Here is a 25590-nt window from a genome sequence, read left to right as displayed (position 1 = left end):
TCTAATCCAGACAAAGGAATGTTGTGGGAGGCTTGTACAATGCCTGTAACATCTGATCAATCTCTTGCTTTATTACTTCCTCACTCTATAGAGCTGGTATATGTATATTGACTACTGTCTAAAGTCAATTATTTCTATACTGACCGGCTAGCAATATAGTACTAAAGTGATGGATTGAAAGATGTCCTCCTACTTTAGCTGGAGGCTCTTTTTTGTGTTCTGTGCATAGTTGGGAATTGTGGGAGAAGAATTCTGAGTTTTGTGTATAGTGTCTTATATGGGATGCTTTGATCAGTGAGTGGTGGTGCCACCACCTAAGCAAAACTGCTTAAAAGGAGTTTCTTGCCCCAATGGGAGAGCTGTTTCTCTCTCTTTCTTTTGGTATTTCTTTTTTTAGCCTTGTATTTGTTTAACTTACTGCAAATAGTCTTCCTTTTCACAAAGTTGCCTAGCCTTTACATTGTGCTAGTTCATGTTAATAGCAGAATGACTGCATAAGATGAATGTGTGTGAGAAGTCAGAGACTAGAAGGCAAAGGTGACTCTATTCTTAGACAGGCAGGGTGGAAAGACAAGGCATTAGTTATTTTTTCTGCATGTGCTCTTTACTGAGCAGTATCTTTCTACTGATGTTTGCAGCATCTGTACTATGCTTTGGAATGTGTAAGGGCTAATTTGGGTGCATGTGCAGGCTGCCTAGACATTCTACTGTAGACATTCATATCAATTAATCCATTTCTGTATATATTGTTTGGTAGATTTTATAGGTTTAGTCTTCTAAAAAGACTTAAGTCAGAAACTATTTTCTCAAAGTTAGGCCATGGAACAAGTGAATTTTTCAAGTCTCTTGCTGCTTCTCTACAGTGAGTAGACCTACCTCTACCATAGTAGACAAGAAACTGCATGCTGACAGGGGAAAAGTCTCAGTAAGATGTGTTGTGTGATGTTAAGGGTAACCTGAGATTCTCCAAGGGGGTGGATTCACTTGATCTAGTCTAGCCTAGGTAATAATTTGGGCTGTGGGAAGCTAGTGTTCAAGTGCCCACTTTGCCTTTTGCTCTAGCCTGCCTGGGGGACATGTACAACTGCTTTTCTTTTTGGCAGCATCCTCCCACGTAGCTGTGTTGCCTGGAGCCCAGGCTTGAACCTGTCTCCTGAGTCCTGCCTGGAGCTGGTGGGTTCCACTGGCTTAATGAGTGCTCTCTGCAACATTGAGTATCTGCTTCATACCACTGAAGTAGAGGCCTGTGCTGAAACGCTGTTTTTTTCCCTGTCAAATCAGTGCTTTGCTTTGGACAAGAGCTTCTTTATCAAAAAAGAAAACAAGCAAAACCTCTGGGTGAACCCTGGTCTAGCCTTACTTCACATATCAGCCCTGAAAAGTGGTTTGATTGCTTTTATTCTCTTCCCCTCTGGGTTGTTTTGAGTAGCTTGGTAGTATTACAAGCACCTACATTTGGTCTCAGTTGTCCCATGAATCTGAACAACTTTCTCATTTAGCACAAATAGAAATAGTGCAGTAAGAACATGACTAACTCTAGAATCTTTTAAAGATTACATATGGGTAGAGGTACTTTTTGATGATGAAAAAGGGGATTATTTTTCAGTAGAGTACTCTGTCTACTTTACAGAGAAGCTAAACAAGTAGGAACTATTTCTTGCTTCACAGAATAGGAATTTCAGGGAAGTACTGCTGTGATTTAACAATGCACTACTATTTTTTTATTTAACACAAGGATCTTTGAAAGAAAGATGTGGATCAGATCCTCTGAATATTGGAGTATGTGAGTCCCTAGAACAAATGGAATCGGTGACTAGGAGCCAACTAAATCCTCTTTATATTTAACATAAACCAGCTAGAATTTGAACTTAGATCCTCTGATAGTTATGTCAGAGCAGATGGTGCCGATAAGACTGGTAGCATCTGGTTTCCTAGGTCCTAAGCAGATGTATCATTGCAGAGATGTAGCAGCACATCACATGCCAAAAATCCCCAGTACGTTCTTGAAGAAAAACCTGTGTGGAAAAACTCTGATAAAAATACAGGACAGCTTCAAGTCCACTCCTGGTAGAATATTGAGATATTGGGTTTAGTTTTGTGTACGTGACTTCCAAATTTATTCATCAAAATAAGAAAAGTTTGAATAGTTGCTACAGGGTTTAGGAATATTCAGGGACAGATACAGCTCCAATTCTTAATTTTAGATTACACTTAAAAAACCGAATAATAGCATTAAAATGTAACAGTATGGAGTGAAAATAGTTGTTCTTTAAAATCAACTAGGGGGTTAACTCAATTTCAGCTTCCTAGGACTCCTGACCAATCCCACTGCTCTTACTGTATGTCATCATCTTTTAAACCAACAGCCATCCAGTATTACAGAAAAATCATGCCATTTTCTTCTTTAAAATATGAAAAATGGCCAATTCTTAGAGCTACCCAACTGCTTTTGGTTTTGTAAAAATAGGGAGCAAGTCTCCAGAGTGGAACTAGCTCCCAGCAATTGTGGGTGAGCAAAGAGTTATCAAATGATCCATTATTTATCAGAGTATATAAAGAATTTTTTTCTGGTTTTGTAGTAAAGTTATTAGGATGCAGATTTAATGAAAACAAAACCAATTGATAAGATGGCATGGAAGACCTAAATTATATAATCATCCTGATTTCAAATGAATTAGAGTAAAAATACTAAGAAAATATTTGGCATATCTGCCATTTTCATTTTGTGTGAAATAGAATTTACAGTGACAAAATCTGGAAAGATGTGTCAATACCTTATAACCTTTTTGTATATGATTTAAAAAAAATACCTTTATATCCATAAATGGATATAATTTATTGATGGTTTTCTGTGGTAATATACATGGCATTTGCTTTAGCTTAAGGCTTCTTTAACTTCTGTTGACTTGCTTTCCTGTCTATTTTTCACACCTACCAACTTTCACGGGTGGTGAGATGCATTCTGAAATCATACGGTTTCTCTTCTACTCAAGTGACAGCTTGAGGAGGTCACACCTCTCGAATAAATCCCTACAGTGAACAGTGCTCCTGTTCTGCTCCATGAATTTTGTCTGCTGCCCACAGAGGAGAACAGGCAGCTCCTCTGTGTGCATGAATGACTTAAAGCCACTTCTGTCACCAGTATTGCCTGAAGCACAGTGGGGGCGCTTGCGTGAAAGGCTGGCTGGTCTACCTAAGCAGGTCTCTGAGGTTTTGTAATCCTCTCTGATAGGAGTGCTCATGTGAACAACCTTATTGACCTTTTAATCGTTATTCTGAAGAGTGCAAAGAGGTATTAAGAAAAGGACTAGCCTATTCATTTCAAAGAACCAAATGCATTGCTTGGAATTTACTTGGGAATGAAAATTATAGTCAGTAGAGTACTATCAGATAAATTAGCTACCTGACCTACTTGGGCAGAAGCTTGTCTATGTATCTCCTATAAAATCAGGAAATGTCACAGAGGCAACACCTGCAACATGGGGGAGGGAAGGAAACCTGTGCCATACACTTGGGAAACATGCCTGGGCAGCTACTTGGACAGCAGAAATCACACAGATGAAGTGTGTCTACACCAAAATGTTTCTGAAACTTGAATGAGAAGGAAAAAAGACCAGTTCATGTTTCTGTACTTATTCAAAGGTGCACATAACCAATGGGATCTCACTACATTTGCATGTAAGTAATTTTTAAAAATGGACATCTTAAACTCTTTAGAATGTTGCATATATTTATAGAAATATGGATGTATGAAATAGTGGTGTCTTGCCTCTGCTTATGGCCTTTACTTTCTCTTAAGGAAATCTGTTTCTGCTCTGGACTGTCAGTGTGGTAAGAGACTTTACCCCGATCTTATTTTCATGGATCATCGCTGGAGATGCTCATTGGTTTCTAGTTGTTTCCAAATTGTTTTGGAAAGCACTTTGGTTCAAAATATGCCTCTTCCAGTGCAGTTATCTAGTTCTACCTTTGTATTCTGGAGCAATTATTGTGAGGTCCATGAGATGTTAACTTTCTTAGAAGAGGTACTAATTGGAACCTGCCCGTGGGGGTACTGGGCGGAACTGCCCAAGGATGTATCTGGAGCCTCTAACCACACACTGAAGACTTGTTTTCCCCTCTCCTTGTGGCAAAATACATTTTTGTCTGGGCAGAATGCTTTGGATCCAAAAGTAACATTCAAGGTTGCACAAGTAAAAAGTTGGTCTCTTCAAAATCTGTAACTGTTTGCAAGCAGTCTGTCTAAGTACCTTAGAATCCCAGAATGCTACTGCAAATTAATGAAGGGACAACAAATCCGTGAGTTTAGGGGCCTTGTGCCCTGGGGAGCTTCCTTGATGTTTGTATGTGTCACTGCTCATTTGATCTACCTTGTCAATCAAACTCAATGAAGCCACCTGGCTTCAGCACAGGGGAGAAGTATGGTATGAAATACCTATTGGAGTGTTCCACAGGGAGCTCCTGGGCTTCATCTGTGCTCTGCAGCTGCAAGATGGAGAGGATCTAAAGAGGTTCTGAGGATGGCAGCTGCAGCGTTGTTTTACTCCCTGTTTAACTGGAATAGACATTTCTAAAAATTGAATAGTGTTCAATCACTTTCAATATCACTTCTACCCATTTTTTTTAATTATATCTAATAACTCTGTGAGGAAAAGACTATAGATGGACTAATTAGTGTTTACATTTTCAGTGTTAATATGGAAGAAAGAACCTGTATGTAGCTTTAGTTGGTCATATGCTGTTTGCATAGGAAATTTCATCACAAAGTTCATGGCTGCTTTATAGTAATTAATTGTATGTTTACAATAGTATGCAAAATTATTATATGAACATCATGAAATGGAAATCACCGAATTAAAGAAATAAAACCCATCACAGTGAACCTCACCATGGAATAATTAACTCTAAAGAGAGTTCTGTATTCCAATAAAGGAAAGGGAAAGAATTAATCTTGGAAAGTAAATATTCCAGCTAGCATGTAGTATGAGTTCATGCCTGATGGAAACAGGCTGATTAGTAAAATAATTGCAAGTGTTTTGATGCAAATAAATCACAAATCAAGCTGGTTATTATTGAGTTTTATTTATTATTATTTATCTTATTTTTCTTTTTTAATTTTAAGTGTTTCCGTAGGTATAGTACAGATAACTGTACTGGATGGAATTAACAGGAAATGTGAAAATTACACATCTGTTGCCTATCCTTAATAATTTATCTATTGTTTCATTGCTGTTAATACTACAAAACTGGAATCTGGCTAACTTCAACAAATAGATTTAAATGCCTTTGGAACCTGGGGGAAGCTGTATTTATGGAGATGAGGTCTAATTTATAACTATTTATTTTCCCCCAAGGCAACAAAATTGGTACTCAAAATTCCCTTTATAACAAGCACTTTTCTGATAAGCGTTTCTGAAGTCCGTATTCTGCACTGTTTAGAATATTAACAATAAGTAGTATGGCACCCCAGAAACTTAAAATTGTAACATGCTACATGAAAGAATTAAGTAGTCTAAAGAACCAAAAAATCCAAACCCATGGTACATTCTCAGTCCAAAATGTGATTAGGATTCCATAAAAGAAATAAATAACAAGGTCAGGCTTGATGAGGCTCTGAGCAACCTGATCTAGTGAAGATGTCCCTACTTACTGCAGGGGGGTTGGACTAGGTGACCTTCGAAGATCCCTCCCAACCTAAAACATTCTATGATTCTATGAAGCCATCATTCACTTGTGCAATGTTGAAAGATTCTCGATTCTAAGTGAAGACTGGCTATTCATAAATTTAAAAAAACTTCAGAGGTAGTTCTCTTACTCTACACGTGGATTTAAATATCATATGTCCTCATAGTGACACTGTCATTTAACCCCAAATTTCACATGAAAAGCATCTCGTAAGTGCACTTGCTTGCTTTTGTTCATTGTGTCTCTTCACACAGAATGCCCTGTGCTTTAACATCACTTTTAAAGTCAGTCAGCACTTCAACTGACCAGGGGTAGGAGGTGTTGCATGAATGACTGTTTCAGATCCCATGACATCTAGTCTGTTTGAAATAAAAATAGGGAAGCAGGCCTTGAAAAGTATTCCTGTGTCTTGCAAGACTGGAAGCATCAGGTTAAGTAAGGAGGAGTACATCTCATGCATATAGATGGGACTCTAATGTGAACGGCCTCCTTTGAGTGTGAATATATGTAAAGATTGTTACCTCAAGCATTATTGTAAAACCTTGTTGATTTACAGTGGAAAGGGGAAAGATGAATGAACAAGTGTGCAAACTCCCAGTATCCCTCAACATAAAGCTCATTTTTGAGCCAAAAATGTTAGCCCTATTGTTATTTAAATAGCCCCTTGGATACTTGTATTTTCCTGTAATTATTTGAAATGTGAGGAGTTGTTGCACTGATAAAAAACTTTTAAGCGTCTGTTGAATCTCTAGCTGTGGAATGGTGACTTATTTGAAGTGAAGCATAAAACTATACAAATTAAACACTGTCCTATAAAAGTTTTAGAAATCAAATTTGTACGTATATAAGCATGCATCCCATGTTTATGTACACACACATACAGATGATCAGTACAACTGTTCCCAGTAGAGAGTATTGCAGACAGTACAGCAGAAGCATTTCAGCATCTTATTTTACTAGAACAGGTACATATATTTCTCAGTATGAGATCTTGGAGATCCAATCTATTTTCTTCTTAGGTACCTCATTCCCTGAGAGCTGTGAATTGCAGCACTTCCACCACCTAAAAGTGCTTCCTCTCATTCTTCTGTTTTGCCCCTATGGTATCCTATAGTACAGCTTAGTATGTCTTAACATCATGTAATGCTATATGATTGAGTTTTTCACCTCTCCAACATGACAGATAGCTTGGGCACTACATTAATTTTGGGGGGTGTGGGCAAAGCCCTGTATGAAACACAAAGGTAGCATGTAGATGAAGGCAAGTATGCATGCAGAAGCCCCAGCTGTGCACTGCCATGGATTGGTGTGCTATTCTCAGTCTCTGAACAGGGGTGTTAGCACCTGGCGTGTAGTTAGAAAAAAGGGACATCACACAGCAGAAGCTTTCATAAGACATGGGGCAGGGCCCTGACACTTCCAAACCAGGGCATTGCATCTGCTGAAGGTAGAGGCTGGTTTTTTTTTAAAGGGAGCTGTTGCTGACTTTTGTTGTTACCAAAAGCATGTTAAGTGAAGGCATTAATATGCTCGGCCTCATGGAGCAGTGCTTGACTGACACTACTACTATGGAATTAGGATCTAATTACTTCCAGGCTGGGAGACAGATGTCTAATTTGGTCACTGCTTCATCTCATACTGCCATTCATAAATGAAACAAATATATTAAAAGAGGAAAAAAAGCAAACGATGTTATGCATTTAGCAAAATAGTTATATTCATTGTTAGTTCAATAAATTACTTTTTTTTTCCCCTTTGATTACATTTTAGGATTCATTCATATTTTCTAATTTGACTACCTTCAAGAGTCCCTTCCCTCCAACTAATATCTCCAAGATCAACCCAAGAAAACCTTTGGTCTCACTTCAAGATATGATATACAAGAAGATGGACTAATGCTAGTATCTGGCTAATCTCTTGATTTTTGTTTAAAAACAAACAAAACAAAAACACAACTTGAAACCGAACTATATGCAAAGAATTGTTCTAAACCATCGAAGGGTCCAGACATTAAGACTGGAGACTTAAGTTGGAGTAAGCTGGAGCTGTAAAACCAATAGTGAATTTGGAGGCAACTGATCAACAAATTCCAAGGTAAGCAAAAGTATCAATCACTGCACCTCTATTTCCACATACTTAACTGATGCTTTTAAAGATGTTCTTATAATCCTCACTTTTAAAAGTCAGAAATAACCATCAGAAAGAGGTTTTTGGAAGACTCATTGTCTGTTCTTAAAACGCTTACACATCACTTGTGTAGAAAGTATTCACTCAAACATCTTTCTGATTGCGATTTCATGTATATTTGTGTCATGGTGAAAAAGGATCTTGGTGTGATTACTGTTGGTCTAGTTCTGTGGAAAATGTTTGCTGTTTTGGGTGGCAGGATATAGATTCCATAGTAATTGACTCTGAAATCTTAACTCCAAGATTTCAGAGAGATCCTATCAGAGGGTTGCCACAGTGAGCTGTCAGATTGTGTCAACCTGCTTGGTTATTAGAGGTTAATGTGCATCAGTGCTTGTGTATCCAAAATTAATTGTAGTTGTGTGATTTTTAAGGAAAAAAGTATTATTCAGAAGGGAGCATTTGCCAGGATTTTCTTAGCTTCACGTTTTTTATAACACAGTTTGTCAGTGTAATGCTTCAATGCAGATATACTCAGTTTTTAATGGAACAGGTAGAGATTTTCTGTTCTAGCTTAATGAATGCTCTAAGCAACTTTTGCTTTGTTTGCTTTTTTTTTTTTAAATGACCCAGAATTAGAACTTGAGGATGTAGTCATGTATTTTGTGCTGTGGTGAGGTTTGGACTGTGTCCTAGCTATGCCTTAAGATCTTCTGTGATTGTAGAGCCTAATTTGAAATCAGTATTAATAAAATATATGTAGAACATGGGGGGGGGGGGGGGGGGGGGAGGAAATGGGCAACTTCTACTTTTTTAGTTGTAGTTATACAATTATACACTGAATTAACATGGTGAGAAATCAAGATCTCCAGAATCTTCTCCTGATACCAAGCATGTGTATAGTACTGGCTGTCTGATCTCTACTGCTAGCAATAACTTGCTTTAATATTGGAGGGGCTTTAACTGGAATAATACTGTAGGAGAGAAGCTACTTGATTATGTCTGAGGCACAATGAAGCTACTTGAACAAGTAAAAGTTTGCTTTTGTTTAACAGTTCTTTGATTTTGATTCTAAGCATCTTGTGTAACTAACATTGATTCAAACCTCATCCAAGTCAACTGAAAGGTGATTGTGGGACTTAGTTGTGAATCAGGTCCTAACAGCTTGTGGTGGTTTGGCCCTGGCTAGAGGCCAAACGCCCACCAAAGCCGCTCGCTCACTCCCCTTTCCATCCGAAAAGGGGAGAAAATATATATTGGGAGGCTTAGGATTCAAGGTAAGGACAGAGAGATCACTCTCCAGTTAGTGCATTGGGCAAAACAGACTCAACACAGAATAAAGGGAAGTGATTTATTACACTACAACTACACACCCAGTCAGAGTTGGGTAATGAGAAGTGCAGCCAGGTCTTAAAGCACCTTCCCCCACCCCTCCCCTTCTTAGCAGACTTAAACTTCATTCACGATTTTACTTGCTTCTTCCCCACCCCCAGCATGGCGTGGGGAGGGTCAGGGAATGGGGAGTGGGGCTCTGGTCAGTTCCTTGTAAGCTGCTTTCCTCCTCCAGATCTTAACACTTCTACTTCCCCCCACCCCTCCCTTCTTCACACACTTGACTTTAATCATAAATTCGCTCATTCCTTCCCCCTCCCTCGTGGCGTGGAGAGGGGCAGGGAATGGGAAATGGGGTTTTTCTGTCTGTTCCTCCTGAGTTGTTTTCCTTCTTAGCTGGGGGGGGGGGGTGGAATTCCACACACACACTCTTCCCCTGCGGCACCGTGGGGTCCCACCCATGGGAGACAGTCCTCCACAAGCTTCTCCAGCATGAGTCCTCTCTACTGGGGAGTCATCTCCTCAGCAGGGTCCTCAGCACAGCTCCTTTCCATAGGGTGCTGACCTTCGGGCCCAGACTCCTCTGGCCTGGTCCCCCCCAGAGTCACAAGTCCCCTGGCAAACCTGCTGTGGCATGGATCTATCTCTTCACAGGCCATAGATGTCTCTGCTCCCTGTCCTCATCCATGGGCTGCAAGGGGACACCTGCTCCACCATGGTCTTCTCCATGGGATGCAGGGGAATCTTTCTTTCTGGAACCTGGAGTGCCTCATTCTTCCCCCTGGTCTTTGGGCCTGGTCTTGGTGTCCGCACAGCTTGCTACATCTTCTCACTCCCTCCTCTGGTGGGAAAATGCACCTGCCTGCAGGTTTTTTTTCTCCCAAATGTGATTCACAGAGGTGCTGTGACCATTGCTGATTGGCTCGGCCCTGGTCAGCAGTACCTCTGGCCTTGAATTGGCCGATGTTCAGTCTGGGACCTGCGGAGAGCTTCTGGCTGCTGCTCACAGAAGCCATCTCGGCAGCACAGCTGTGCAAAACTGTGACACAGCAGAGGAAAAAAATACTCCTTTTCTGTATGAAAGCATTTCCTCCATTTTTAATATGTAATATGGTAACCTATTTATACATGCTTATAGGCCTGGATTTCAGTGACATAACAAAGATGAAATAGTTCAAAAGGCAGTGAAACAGAAGAAGAAAATGATTCCTGTACTGTGATTCCCTGTGAGGGATGGGTATGAGCAAGGTGGTCAGGACCGTTACATGTAGTTTGGATTTAGCATTTTAATGTCAAGTTTCCATAACTTCAAAACACATAACTGACTTTTTTCTGAATTCTTGTGGTGTACATTCAAATTTCTGATAAATCTTGCTACCTCACAGCAGACTGAACAAAAATACATGGGAAAGCAATTCCTCAATTTTTGCTGCCCAACACACTCCTGAGGTAAAAATTGCAATTGAACACATTTCTCATTCTATCTATTTTAATGGGAAAATTTGTCTTACTTTCTGGGAAACTTGATGGCAATAGCATACAGCCTCTGAGTCTTCCACAGATCTTGTGTGCTGGCACTGTTCTTTATAGGACAAATGCCTACATTTGATTAAGGATGGAAAAAAATGCAAATTTTGTGAAGGTTGCGTGCTTGTGTCTATATGTAGATTCACACACAGGTTTTGGTGGGTAACTTGGATTATTGGTTAAACAGTTCTACTAAAGCACAGAACTTGGTATAATGGCTTTGAATCTATCAGGAGCTGAAAGCCCCTTTCTATCTGCAAGTGATTATTCAGCAACTTCATTGTTGCTGATTAGTCCAGTTATATTTGCCCAGAAATTAACTGTTGACTTGAGGAAAACAAGCTGGATGTATTTAGGTTCCTGAAAGAACAAGTCTCAGTAAAAGTTCATTAGTTTCAACCACACCACAAGTTCAGTCTTCTACTAGAACCCAAGCAAAATACTTAAGAATAAACCCCTCAATCCTATTTTTATATTAGTTAAGAGCAGTTTAACAATCTTCATGCACAGTGGCACTCAGTAGGTTGTTGAGATTTTCCTGAAGAATTTGAAAAAATAAAAATCATAAACAGTAAATTAAGTTTTGAGCAACTTGTGCTTTTAATGAAAAGGTAAGCTAAATGTAAAAAAAAAAAAAAAATTCAGTTGTACTCCACTTTGGATTTTAAAATCCAGTGGCGTTCTTATCTGCTGTCCTCATCCAAGAACCTGAGCAAGGACTGAGAACCTGCAAGTGAAACTGAATAGGAATGGTCTCAAGCAAAGTGGAAACTGCCTTGGCTGCTTTCAGTTTTCTAGCTGTGACAAACGGCTTAGCAGCGAGCAAACATCCTGAAGTCAGCGTGGTTTCGCTGACTTCCCCCTTGTTCCTGTCTGCACACAGCATGAACTGTATGCCATGTTTGGGGGTGAAGGGATGAAAACTTCTATCTGTACAAATAGATGAAGTTATCAGTAGCCCCTTCTAGAGCACAAAGGTCGGGTTGCTTTGAAATTCTGTATCTGCTCCTCTCCACACTGAATTCGCCTTCTTCTGAAGAGGAAACTTCTATTTCGGGTTTTCAGCCAGATAGCTCCCGAGACGAGCATCGTCCGTGCCCGGGAAAGCTCAGTCGAACCTGCCCGGCTGCTGCCGGCCGCCTTGGGTGCAGCTCCCCTCTGCCTCTACTTACCTCTCCCCAAATCTGCCTCGCTCCCTGCCTCGTCTACCTCTCCTTATTTTCCTCTCTTAATCTCGCCGTATTCTCTTGCCGCTGAACCGCCGGAGGGAGCGAGTGTGGCTGTGCCTGGGGCCGGGAAGGGATCCGGGGGTAGGGGCGGGCTTTCTGCTTCCCTCGCATCGCTGGTGCTCGGCAGCCTGCCCTGAGACACGGGTCCCTCGGGCCGTCCCAGCTCGCACCTTGCCGCCGCGCCTGGCGTACCTGCACCTCCTGCTCTGGAGCCGCGGCCAGGGGCGGCGATTCCCGCTGCAGCGCCGGGGGAGGACCCTGTCCCTTCCCCGACAACCCTGAGGCCGGCCCCGGCCCTTTAGTAGTCGGCGCGGTGCGCGGAGTGACAGGGAGCAGCCCGGTCATGGCTGGGGGGCGCCGAGGGGCTCCGGCCGCGGCGGCACTGCTGTTGTTCGGGCTCATGAGTGCGCAGGGGGCGGCGGAGCCCGATGCCTCTGCTATCCTGGTCTCCAAACGGGAGCTGCGCGTCCCCATCGGGCGTTCCATCTTGCTGGACCCGGCGGCGGACCTGGTGCTGCGGGTCCAGCCGGGTGACAGGTGTGCCGTGACGGTCCTGGGCAGTGGACCGAGCCCGCGGCCCGCCGGCGCCCTGGATCCTGTGCGCTTCCCCTGCGCTTTTACCCGCGGGCAGGTGACTTACACTCATTTCGGGGCCCGCAGCCCCGGCCGGTACCGCTTGCGCCTGCAGCTCCGCTACGACTCGCCCCGTCGGACCCTGGTCGTGCCCTTCACGTTGCAGGTGGAGGTGCTTTTTCAGCAGCTGCGCCTGCTCAACCGAAACCTGCCCCTGCCCGTGAAGAAGCTCCAGGGGCTCAGCGCTCCCATGGACAGCAAAGTGCTGGGCTTCCCTGAGGGCGAGCCCGGCCGGCGCTGCCGCCTCACCCTGCTGCCCCTCGCGGCTGCCGGCGCCGACCCTCTGCCGGCCTACGGGCGGTTGCTGGACGCCGAGGGGCGGCCCCTGTCCACCGGCTACAGCGGAGAATGCACCGCTGTGCTGCAAGTGGGGATCCGCTATCAGCACACGGCGACCACCACCTCCCCCGCCTGGGACTGTATCCCGGCGCGGGTGTCCGTCCTGCCTGCCAGCGGCCCGAAGGAGGAGGAGTATTTCCAAGTGCTGGTGCACATCCGTGAAGGAGCAGACAACGTGCCACCCAAGCCCAGCTTCCTGGCACTGATGATGATGGAGGCGGACCAGTTTGTGCTCACTGCGCTAACCCTGGACATGTTGGCTGCTGAGGACCTGGAGACACCCCCAGACCTCCTGGTCTTCAATCTCACCTCCTCCTGGCCCGGTGACCCAGGGCAGCAAGGCTTCCTGCTCAGCACTGATGACTCCAGCCACCCCGTCGTTGCCTTCTCACAGCAGGAGGTGAGGGAGCTGAAGATTGCCTACCAGCCCCCTACCCTGGACTCAGACAAGGAGCGGCTTTTCCAAGTAGAAATGGAAGTGCTGGACGCTGATGGTGCCTCCTCAGAGCCTTTTGCTTTTGTGATCCTTGTAAAGCCCATGAACACATTGGCCCCAGTGGCCACTTTCAGTCATGTGGCTGGCCCACAGCTGATGGTCTTTAAGAGCCAGTCACGGCCCCTGTCTGGCAACTTGGAGATCAGCGATGCAGACAATCTGGAAGAAGTGAAGGTCTGGGTGTCACGGGGCTTGCAATACGGGAAGCTCAACATACTGGGTGTACCATCTAGCCGCAAATACTTCACTGCTGCAGAGCTGGCAGCAGGGCAGGTGATTTACCAGCATGATGGCAGTGAGCACAGCTACAGTGACAACATTGTTTTCCGCATGGCAGATGGGCAGCACCAGGTCAAATTTCTGTACCCCATCACCATTGTGCCTGATGACAATCAGCCACCGCTGCTGAATGCAAATACAGGGCTAGTGCTGAGGGAGCACCAGACTGTCCAAATCTCACCTTTTGTCCTCAGTGCCACAGATATTGACTCGGATGATGCCTCTATCCGATTTGTCCTGGTTGGGGACTCAGCAGCATCCCTACTGCGCTCCCAGCACTTTGGTGAGCTGCTCCTGCGTCAGGCAGAGCAACCAGCATCTTATGAGAACAAAGAAAGCAGAGCAGGATTGGAGAGTCACTTCTCTCCCTCCTGGCGCTTTATGGAGGATGAATACCTATATGAGAGAGTGGTGAATGAATGGCTGCAACAGGACATCCTTGATGGGAAGCTGTTCTTCAGGCACACAGGAGCTCACAGCACCAGTCCAGTGATGGGCCATATTGTGTTCCAGCTGCAGGATGATAATGACCCCCCCAACCGGTCAGGGGAGCATGTGTTCACTGTCAGAGTCCAACCAGTAGACAACCAACCACCTGTGCTGTACCCAGGTACTAGCCTGCAGATGACAGTGCAGGAATACCAGCTGACTGTCTTTAAGAAGCACTATTTACGGTACACTGACATGGATACAGATGACAGAGAGCTGAAGTACACTTTACTGACACCCCCAACTGACACAGATGAGAACCACTCTGTGATCACTGGAGAGATTGTGTTGGCTGACAGTCCTGAGACAGCTATTACATGTTTCACCCAAGCTCAGGTCAACCACCACAAGGTGGCATATCAACCGCCGGATCAGGAGCTGGGGATCACACCCCGGGTGGTTCAATTCACATTCCTTGTAGAGGATTCTGCTGGCAATTCCCTACCAGGTGTCTTTACTCTCTTCCTGCAGCCAGTGGACAACCAGCCACCTCAGATCACCAATACAGGCTTCACTGTGCTTAAGGGAAACAGCTTCCTTCTCACCAGCAATCAACTGGATGCTGCAGATGCGGACACATCTGCAGACCAGATTGTCTTCACTGTAACTCAAGCTCCAGACCATGGCACTCTACATTACCTGGAGGAGGGTCTGATGGTGCAAGGGGAATCTTTTCTGTTAGATGATATTGCTGATGGTCACATTTCCTACAAGCACAGTGGCGATGAGTTTGCTAGTGATTCTTTTCAGTTGGAGGTGAGTGATGGAGTCCATCACATACCAATCACAGTCAAGATTGTTGTGCAGCCTGTGGATGATGGAAACCCAAGTATTGCTCTCCCTGGTGGTCACAGACAAGTGGCAACAGCCATTGATGTCCTGGAAAATGGTGCTACTGAAATTACTGCATCACTTATCCAGGGTATAATAGAGGATACAGATGGCTCGGTGCTGACCTTCCTTGTGCAGGATCCACCCAAGTTGGGTGACATCCTTGTGGATGGAGTGCAGTCAGAAAAGTTTACCCAGCATGACCTCATCAATGGAGCTGTAGCCTACACTCACACCAGTGGAGAGATTGGTTTGAAAAAGAGGTATGATTCCTTCAATCTCACCATTTCTGACCTCTCTGGCGAATGGGTGGTGGGAGGCAGCACAGTCTATAGGGTGTGTGTGGCTGTAACTATATTGCCTGTGGACAACATTCCACCTGAAGTGATGGTTGTGGCAATGCCACTCAGTGTCCTTGAGGGAGGAAAGGGTACTCTAACCTTGGATCAGCTGGATGTGGTGGACATAGATACTCCCACAGATGATATCTTGTGCATTGTCACAATTCAGTCCACTTCAGGATATTTGGAGAATGTATCTCCAGCTCCAGGATCTGAGAAGTCTAGAGCCAGTACTGCCATTAGTGCTTTTTCTATCAAAGATGTGCATCTAGGCCATATCAACTATGTGCAGAGCATTCACAAAGGATTGGAGCCTGTGGAGGACAGACTCACTTTCCAGTGCTCTGATGGTGTTAACTTCTCACCTCACCAGTTCTTCCCCATTGCCATCATCCCCACCAATGACGAAAAGCCAGAGATGTTTGTGTGTGAATTCGTGGTCCTTGAGGGGATGAGCCTGGTGATCAACACCCCCATCCTCAATGCAGCTGATGCAGACATGCCTCCAGATGAACTGCGTTTTGTCATTACTGTTCCCCCTAAGCATGGGCAGATTGTGCAGCAACTACCCACGGGCACTGTGCCTATTCACAGCTTCACCCTGGAGGAGATTCAGGAGGCTTCCAGCATTGTGTATGAGCATGATGACTTGGAGACGAAAGAAGATAGCTTCCAAATTCAGCTGACTGATGGACACCACACAGTGGAGCAGAACGTGCTGATTACGGTGATCCCGGTAGATGATGAGACCCCCAGGCTGGCAGTTAACAATGGTCTGGAAGTAGAGATTGGTAAGTCAAAGGTCATCTCTAGCCAAGACCTTAAAGCCACAGACATTGATTCGGAGGACAAGAGCCTTGCTTATGTCATCCGTTTGACGCCTGCACAGGGTTTCTTACAGTATCTGAACAGACAAGAGGAGGTGCTGTGCAACATTACACGAGGCACAAACTTCACACAAGATGATTTAGACCAGGGTTTTATCCGCTATGTTCATACCGGCCTACATGGAGTGCGTGACCTGATGAAATTTGATGTTACTGATGGTATTAATACTTTGATAGACAGGTACTTCTATATTACCATAGGCAGCATTGATATGGTCTTCCCTGAGGTGATCAACAAGGGTGTAACTCTGAAAGAAGGTGGAAAGGTGACACTCACAACTGATCTGCTCAGCACAAGTGACGTTAACAGTCCTGATGAAAATTTGCATTTCAGTGTCACTCGATCCCCAAGCCGGGGCCGTCTGGAGAATTCAGACAGTCCTGGAGTGTCTGTTGTTTCCTTTACTCAACTCCAACTTGCTGGCAACAAGATTTACTATATTCACACTGCAAAGGATGAGGTGAAGATGGACAGTTTTGAGTTTGAAGTGACAGATGGGTATAACCCAGTCTTCCGTACCTTCAGGGTCTTCATCACAGACGTGGACAATAAAAAGCCAATTCTAACTGTTGGTGACCTGGCTGTTGAGGAAGGGGAGACCAGGCTGATCACCCCTTTCGAGCTGACCGTGGAGGATGGGGATACGCCTGACTATTTACTCTTATTCACGGTCACTCAGGTTCCAGTGCATGGCCAGATTTTGTACAACAACAGCTACCCAGTCACCAGCTTCAGCAAACATGACTTGAATGAGAATCTTATCAGCTACAGACATGATGGTACAGAAACCAGCCAGGATAGTTTCTCCTTCTCTTTGACTGATGGGACCCACACAGACTTTTATGTTTACCCTGACACTGACAAGGAGATATATCAACCCCAGACAATGAGGATTCTGATCAGTTCACTGGACAACAGGGTGCCACAAATAGTGGTGAACAAGGGTGCCCCTACTCTGAGAAGGCTTCCAGATGGGCACCTAGGCTTTCTGATCACTAACAAGGCACTAAAAGCAGAGGATCGAGATAGTCCACACAAACTGTTGAAATACAAAATAACAGATGGGCCAGAACATGGCTTCATCATTAACACTGGCCACGGAAATGAGAGCGTTAGAACATTTATGCAAGGTTGGTGCTGATGATGCTATTTGCTTATAAACATTGGGCTCAGTGAGCTGTTATTTCGTGTTATGTTTTTTGAATCTTTATGTCAGGGGATTTAAAAATCACCGTGATTTCTAAGCTGTGAACTGTATGTAAAGGATCAGAATTAGAATACATGCATTTCAGAAGTGAAACTTTTTTTAACCTATGAAGGCATGATTAGAAAATCTCTGTTGTATGTGCATGTGTTTTTGTGTTTACTACTGTGTGTTAAATGTACCTCTTGCCATGTACATAGCTCAATGCTGCTCATAAGAAGATGGGATAAAATCTGATATGATGATTTTGCAGATCCCACACTATTTTCTTTTTGAAGACTGAAGTACCTGTTTGCCTGCCTGGAAATTAAACCCAGGTTCAAATGTCACTATTTGGTGAAAATTGTTTGGAAAGGTGCTTAACATTTCTGCACATCACTGGATCTCATATTTTTTAAAAAAAAAAAAACAACAGCAGGGGGCACCCAGTGTAGCCTCAGTAGGTTGGGTGATATGTGATTCTGTTTCACAGAGAAAGTTCAGTAGGTAAGGAGGCCTTCTTTAGGTCAGCTCCACCAAACCTGGGGAGAGGGAAGAACTGCAGGATATGGCACAGTGACAGCAGCCCCAAACTCTATAGATCTCCCTGTGCTCCAGCTGATCTTAGGGATTTTGCTGGGTTTAGCACTGTAATTCATCTTTCCTGGATAAAATGGTATGTTGAGAGCTTTCACAAGGAAACTTCCAGCCTAGACCTTGCCTACCTGCAGTGTGCTTTGACTATCAGCAGGGAGGTCAATTACCAAAATTCTCATTAAATGCTATAATAGGATTAGCATTGTCCATTGTTTTTATGTGCTCAGGTATGTTACCTTTCTTTTGCAAGAAAAAACAATCTGGTGAGAGAAAAAGTCTGTTTCGATTTATGTATTCATCTGTAAATTCCAGCTAGGTTGTAGCTGTAAGATTAAGATAACGCAATTAATTTTTACAAGCTGGCAGTTCATCTGCCAAGATAGTGTTGTGAAAAATCATTTGCCATTCATTCAAGAATGTTTCATACATTTTCAGCTGACAGAAAGCACCTAAATCTCCTGTGCCAGAAAAAGAGCAACTGATAACCCCAGAGAAGTCTCTTAGTAGATCAGAATTGGCTCTGTAACATCTTAATGCTGAATGGAGTAAAACGAACATTTAGGTGTATCCCAAACACTTTTCTATCAAATTGTTGTTAATTAAACTAAAATAAACGCTGATGAAATACTGATGAAATGTTGCACAGGGTAAGACACCTGCAACTTTAGGGTAATAGTAATATCATGATGGTTCCCCCCCATTCTCTATGAATATCAAATAAAACATTTAATGACTTTTAGACCTACTTGTGATTTACTACATTTTCATATTCACCCAAATGTACTTCCAGTGGGTTTTTGTGCCATAGAAAAGCATTAAAAAATTAACATTTAATTGATCTTTCAAAAAAAATGCAGATCTTTACTTAGAATAAGTTGAATTTAGTTACAGCAAAGTAATTCTTTGTGTGCTGACACAAGGATGCGACTTCAGTTTTACCATAAACATTTATTTTTAAATACTATCTCACTGTCTTTTCACCATTGTTCTTTGAGCTAATAACTAAATTTATGTTGCATTGCTGAGTGTAGGCCAGTGTAAGAAGCCATGCCACCTTATACAGGTTTGGTTGCTGAAATTCTTTATCCACAAATTGGCCAACTTATTAGGAAGTAATCAATTAGTAAAGGCAGAATGAATTATGTTCTATATTCTGAAGTAAAATTTTATGATGGTTTATTTAGCATGTTCTTTTCCTAGTTGATATTGATGAAATGAAGATCAGCTACATCCTGAAGGAAGGTGATAATGCTACCAGTGACATCTTCTATTTCTCTATTGAAGACAATGGTAAGGTTAAGATGCTTAATTATATACGTGTCTTAGAATTATACCATCTGGAAGACTGTTCACTTTAAATAAAAAAGTCCTCTATTATTTCTAAGTAATATGTAAAAGTGCCATGAATGCATAGGAATACAAATGAGGATATTTTATTAATTTTAACATATAATGTCGCAATTAATGCAAACTGCTACCCAAGCTATGAACTCTTAATGGTTTATACTGTTTTCAAAATGCTGTTTGTTCAGTGGTCTTTGTTGAGGACTGTTGGCAGTGACAACCTCAGGGTTAGCTGTGCCTGCTACAAAAATTCAACCATGCAAGGTGGGTGTTGATTGTTTGGGAATTGCATCCAACTATTGAATTTAGAGAAAATAGAGAAAATTAATGCTAACCTCTCTTAAATAAGGAAAGTTCAGTTGATTTAGATCATGGCTGAAAGGCTGGCAAAATTATAAGATAGACTGGACAGGTCCATTTTGCTCTTATTTATATGGAAGCACATCCTTGTTTTGCATAGATTGTTATTGTTTCAAAGGCTTCAGTAGACTATCTATTATCGGTCTATTTCTGTTCTTATAGCAGTATAAATCATTGTAGTTTTATGTCCCCCATTTGCTGTAAACTTATCCAGCTACAGATAAGTATATGCCTCAGAAATAAGCATTCTCTTATGGATTAAGAACTATCTCATACTTTGGTTTGCTTTATTTTGATTAGCTTCAATAAAGCTGTTCATTTTATGACTTGAAGATGAACGTGAGTGCCTTGGAATTACTTTCAGTGTTATCCTATCTGTTGGGCAATGCTTCCTGTTTGCAGACAGTGCACTGAGGGTATCAGTTAGCAAAGCAATGAAACGCAACTTGTTTCTTTTCTAATTATCCACATAGTAATTGAACATTCATAGCCAGTCATCTGATAATGACCCTTTGTTCATATATGAAAGATTATATAGTTTCAAGGACATTAAAAACATTTTCATTATTAGCTCAACCCCATCTGTGGTTCATTGTGATCCTGCCAGGAACAAGTTTCTCATGCTCCCAAATAAAGATGGAATAGTAGGCAGCTGGGGACGTGCACAGTATTCATAGCTTGAAGGAAATTATTTCCTTTCTAGTTAAGGTTTGGATAAGCAAATAATTTCATTCATTTCTCCTTACACTGGGCTTCAGGAAACTCGAAGACCTGTTTCATAAGCAAAGAATGCACTAGCCCATTCCCCATGGCTGGCACTTTGTATCCTCGGCAACTTTACAGTCAGAAAGATCTTCTCTTGTAGGAGCCAGTAGAGTAATTAGGGGGCAAAGCTGTGACAGTCTGGAAATGGCTTTTGGTTTGCGCTGCGCTTCCTCTGGCTATGTGAAAGAAAAAGGTTGAACATTGGTCAGCTGAGGGGGATGGAAAAAACAAGCTAGATTTCACAAGCCCATTATTTTCTAGCTCTTTTTGAAGTGTGCAACCAATGCGATTAAAATCAAATGAGGCTGTTAAATTAAGAAAGATTGGAGATTTCTTCTTTGTCTACTTTTGCCTGTGTTTCATTTAGCGCACAGAGGAAGATGCTGTGATTTGCTACCTTTGTTTCTTTCAGACATCTTGTTTTGCTGTCACTTGATCAATATACAAGTCTCTCACTGATTGTGGTGTGACTAAGTAATATAATGATGAGAAGCAGTGGGGAAAAAGGAACGAGATGACTGAACAGATGGCAATTTCTATTCCTTATACACTCAGTGACACCAAGGGAGTTGGTTACTAGATGTTTTTATTAACAGCGCTTTCAGTCTCTGCTAAATGGAATCATTCTTTCAGCTAGATTACTTCATCATCTGTCTGTTCCATGTATCAACAGAGTAAGAAAAAGCTGTGGCAATAAATGTGCACAGCCATGCTTGTAACCACAGTATGAACTGACCAAAGGGCTGTTGTATACTGATGTGACTGGTGCAACTATGGGAAGAGTACACAGCTACAGGGAGGTGTTCTGTGCAAGCAACATCTGGAAATTCACTTAAAACTTGTTTGATGCGGGAAAGAAGTTGAAAAGCCAATGCTGTCATTACTGCTGTAGTACAAAGAAATGCTTTTAAAATAAATTCTATCTGGATTAGTCTTTGGCTGGCTGCAGTGCTTAGAAATACATTATACATATAACCTCGGGCATTTACATCCCAAGGGAGTGCCTGGAAGAAGGCACAACTATAATATCTATTGGGAAAAAAATATCTAAAGACCTAGCAGGAGGAGAGAAGAAGCAATTCTTTAATATGATTTGCAACAACTACAGAAACACTCAAGAAAGCCTATTTTCTATGTTTTTATGGTCTACTTTCTAAAATCCTCTTTCAAGTATTTGATTTTGTTAAATGGAAACAGAACAACAAAGTGTGTGTGTGCCAAATTTGAGGAGAAAATGCACGTATTTTCCTCTGTCTTGTCACTTCCCTTGCAAAACCACAATCAGGTTCTTCCAAACATAAGTGTCATCCTGTAATAGCAGACTATACTTCTGAATGGTAGCATTTTGTTTAACTTGAATGTACGAAAGAATCTTTTTGGTTCTTCATCTGGATGACTACTTGATCTACTATTTGAGCTGTTGGGAAACCTTTATCAGGGGATATGTAAGAAAGAATGGCTGGCAGCTTTTGGTAAAGTTGATCCTTCTAATTTGACAAAACTGTTCTCATTCCTGCCATTAAACTGAAGACTTGGGCAGAAGTACTAGAAATTTACCTTACTAATTATTTGTGCATGCTGACAGCTCTGAATTGTGAGTGTTCGGTGTTGAGCTTGCAGTTCATTTCACAGACCAAATGTGGGTACAAATTGAACACAAAGTAGCTAAGGTTCAGCTGGTTTTCGTGATGTATTCCTGGGGTAAGCACACAGGTAACATACTGTTAAGTTTGTTCAAAGATTTTTAGTGAAGCAATGATGTGCAGTAAACCTAGAGTGGTTACTTTTTATTTTACCATATTTGATTTTGGAAGTGTTTGTTATTTTTCCTCTGTAATTTTCATGCAACAATCAGTTTAGTTATACTTTGTTAGTCCAATGCCTGTCCATCAGCTTTATGTTCAGTGATAGTTTGTATAAGTAACTCCTTTATTTACCTGTAGAGCTCACCTTTTTATTTCATAGTTTTTTAGTATACTTAACCTTTTGGCAGTCCTGTCATTTTTGCCCTCTAGATCTTGATTTAATTACTGTTGCCAAAAGAGGAATGAGAACTTGTGGATACTGAAAACTACAATGTTTTGCTGATGTGAACTTCATAGGACTAGTTCAGGATGCTTTCCAACCTTGTGCAGAATGTGATTCTAAAGCAGAATTTGGATAGAGGAATCCTATCAAAATACACCAAAGAGCATTTGCATTCCATAAAATAATAAAGAAAATCTTGTATTCTTTACTTCTAGCTACTAAGGGGTAGCTCTGTAGAAAGAAACATTTAGTGTGAATTTGTTCTGTGCATTCTGCTTGATGTGGTCCCAGGTCGTTGTGTTAACGGTAGCGATAGGCCCAATTTGTTGTTTACAAGTCCAGTCTCAGGGTTAGAACATCAAGCTCCCTTGATGTTACCAACTTTCAAGATTGTCTTGGAACTTGTTTGTGAAGAAAAGGTGCCATTTATGTGCATGATATATTCACAGAAGTATGGTGATTCCTTTTTCTGTCAGTATCTAGAAGTCAGGGGAAGAAAAAGAGAAAAAGAAACCTGTTCCATATAATATGCCTGTCTGAGAATACAAATCTGTTTGTTCTGTTCAACATGCATCTTCTACAGTACTCAAGATGTTTTGAGGATAATGTGGGGCTCAGTTTCAGATGTTTGGTGCTCAAGTTGAATTGTGCAAAATGGAAATTGAAATAGTGACAAGTTGCAAACTTGTTATCTGGTTTCACCTAAATTTCCTTGAGGTTCACCGTCTGTATCAGCACTGGCCTTCTCTACATTAACCTCTTTGATATCAATTATGTTCCATTTCCTTCAGCCTGTTATTAGTTCTTACATGTCAGCTGTTCTGAACGATTAGAAAATGCATCGCAGTATTGTTATTAATCTACAAAAAATTAAGTAAAGGTAATTGAATGGGCAGAGTGTGCAGACCAGACATTGCTCCAAAGCAGCATCTTCCAAAGGAGGTTATATGGGAGTTGTACCAAAAGGCAAGTCTCTTGAGTCTCCTAGAACTTGTGAGGCTCACAGTGGCTTCATTGATAGTAGTCATCATGATGAAGATGGTCCCAGATTTTATTAGGGGAAAGTTTTTTACAGAGTGGTGAGGTGCTGGAACAGGCTGCCCAGAGATGTGGTGGATGCCCCGTCGCTGGAGGTGTTCAAGGCCACGTTGGATGGGGCCCTGGGCAACCTTGTATAGCTCCAGGCCTGGAGGTTGGTGGCCCTGCCTGTGGCAGGGTGTTGGAACTCTATGATCATTGGGGTCCCTTCCATCCCATGCCATTCTATGATCCTCCCTTGTTAGCTTCATCTTTCATGTAGGCAAAGGGAATACCCATTGTGGTCTTCCTAAAGCAGGACCTGCACTACCTTATCCTGGCTGGTTGATCACTGCTGGGATGGGGAGGAAGAATGCAAGATTTTCTACTTTCAATGTTGTGACTGGGAAAATATTTCTTAAGGTATTTGACTTCTCACATGTTCTTTAAACTTAACTGGCACCAGTGATGAGACTGAACTTTCCCTGGTCAGTCATGTTCCTGTCCATTACTCTGGCTTATGGCCGCCTTAGTGTGTATTTCCCTTTGTTATGAAGCTCCACAGGTCAGCAGCAGTCACATTAGCCTTTTTGAGGAAGGAAATATCTCTGAAGCTAGACAGCTGCTTTTCCTGATGTTATGGAAGTTTATGACAGTTCTTTGAAACCGCAGATAAGAAATGAATAATATATTCTTATCATCCCTGGATGGCAAAGCTCTTTCTCACCTCTCAAAGGTACTGTCTGTTGTTCAGCCTCAGCCTCTACTTAGTGTGGCACTTAAAGAAGCCTTCCCTAAGGGCTGCCTGTACAATGAACTGTGTTGCCTGGTTTTGACATATTGATGTAAAATGGGGAATTATGAAGGCCATAACTTCCCAAGACATCATCCTGCTTATGAACCCTGCATATTCAAACTATGGATCAGTCAGCTGCCTCTAGCTGGAATATTTCAAAAGTCAGACTATAACATAAATCTCCTGCACGGATCCTTGATTTACAACATTGCCAAGGTCTCACTTGTGAAGCCTCCACTTCTTCAGGGACCTGAAATGCCAAGCATATTAAATTATGTTGCAGAAGAGCATTGATTCAAGGGAGGAACTTAATTTATGATTAAAGCTACCATTTGCATTATGGATGGGTAGTTTTTATCTCATGTTAGCACACATGGAAAATTATCTTTTGGAAAATGTAGAGGGCTGAAAGCTCTGTACTTCTGGGTTATGATTAGCATAAGATAATTGCATCCTTTGTGCATTGAACATGTGTGTTGTCAGTCATGATGTTATTTTTGCACAGAGAATGATAAACTTGGTAATATATCTTTCCTCTCTACTTAGTTTGACAGTTATGTAATGTAATACATTTTGGCACTGACCATGTAACAGTATAACTGAAATTATATTTTGCTTAGGATGGGTATGCAGGAGTATTGGATAGAATGAATGCATCCATTGATCTTTTTTCCTGCTTTCTCCTAAAAGAGCCGGAGACATTCAAAGACTTCTTGTTCTCTGAGACAGTGATTGCATTTGTAGCTGTGTGATAAGTACCACTTGAAGAACAAACCTATGAAGAGCAGCCTTTTTTAAGATTATCATGTACATCCACTCAGCTGTATGTATCTACATCACTTTGATCTTATCCCAGCATAGTGAACTTTGTGTAACTAGGCAGTTCAAACCTCAATAGTTTACCTCAGAATCAGGCTTGTGATTCACTTGAAAGAATTGTGGAGTTTTCCAATCCAGGTGGTAATTATGACTTTATGTTCTGTGAGATTGCAATGCATAGTCACTACATCATCGTTATCATGACTGAAGCATATCACTAAACTGTTAGCGAATTTGATCAGTGTGAGGCATGAGATAACTGTGTTGTTGTTGTTGTTGTATGCTAGCGCAGTCACAGGCAGTGACTGAGCTGTTGGGAAGGAGACTGCAAGTTCAGCTGACACCCTTTACTCTAGCCTGCCACTGACAGGTTAGAGATTCCTTTTCGATTCAGTTCACCTTAGCAGATGACAGGGGATCCTTTCAGCCCAGAGCTGAAGATTTTCTTTACTGAGTAATGTAGTTCCTAGGACAGAAGTTTAACA

At 42.2% G+C, this 25590-nt stretch overlaps 1 protein-coding gene across 1 annotated transcript in view; it reads left to right on the top strand.

Moving 5' to 3' along the window:
* Positions 1-12300: 12300 nt before the first annotated feature.
* The window catches only part of FREM3 (FRAS1 related extracellular matrix 3), a gene marked incomplete at both ends in the record, with an annotated part of 56375 nt that continues 43085 nt past the window's right edge, over positions 12301-25590 (top strand). The window contains 2 exons of the mRNA XM_084263248.1: positions 12301-17326; positions 19177-19266. Coding sequence (XP_084119374.1) covers positions 12301-17326; positions 19177-19266 — 5116 coding nt within the window. The remainder of the gene's footprint in view (positions 17327-19176; positions 19267-25590) is intronic.

This window comes from Gallinula chloropus (assembly GCF_964237585.1).
Source record: "Gallinula chloropus genome assembly, chromosome: 4".
NCBI lineage: Eukaryota > Metazoa > Chordata > Aves > Gruiformes > Rallidae > Gallinula > Gallinula chloropus.
Note: the sequence above shows the minus strand (reverse complement) of the source record. Positions and strands in the feature narration are given on the sequence as shown.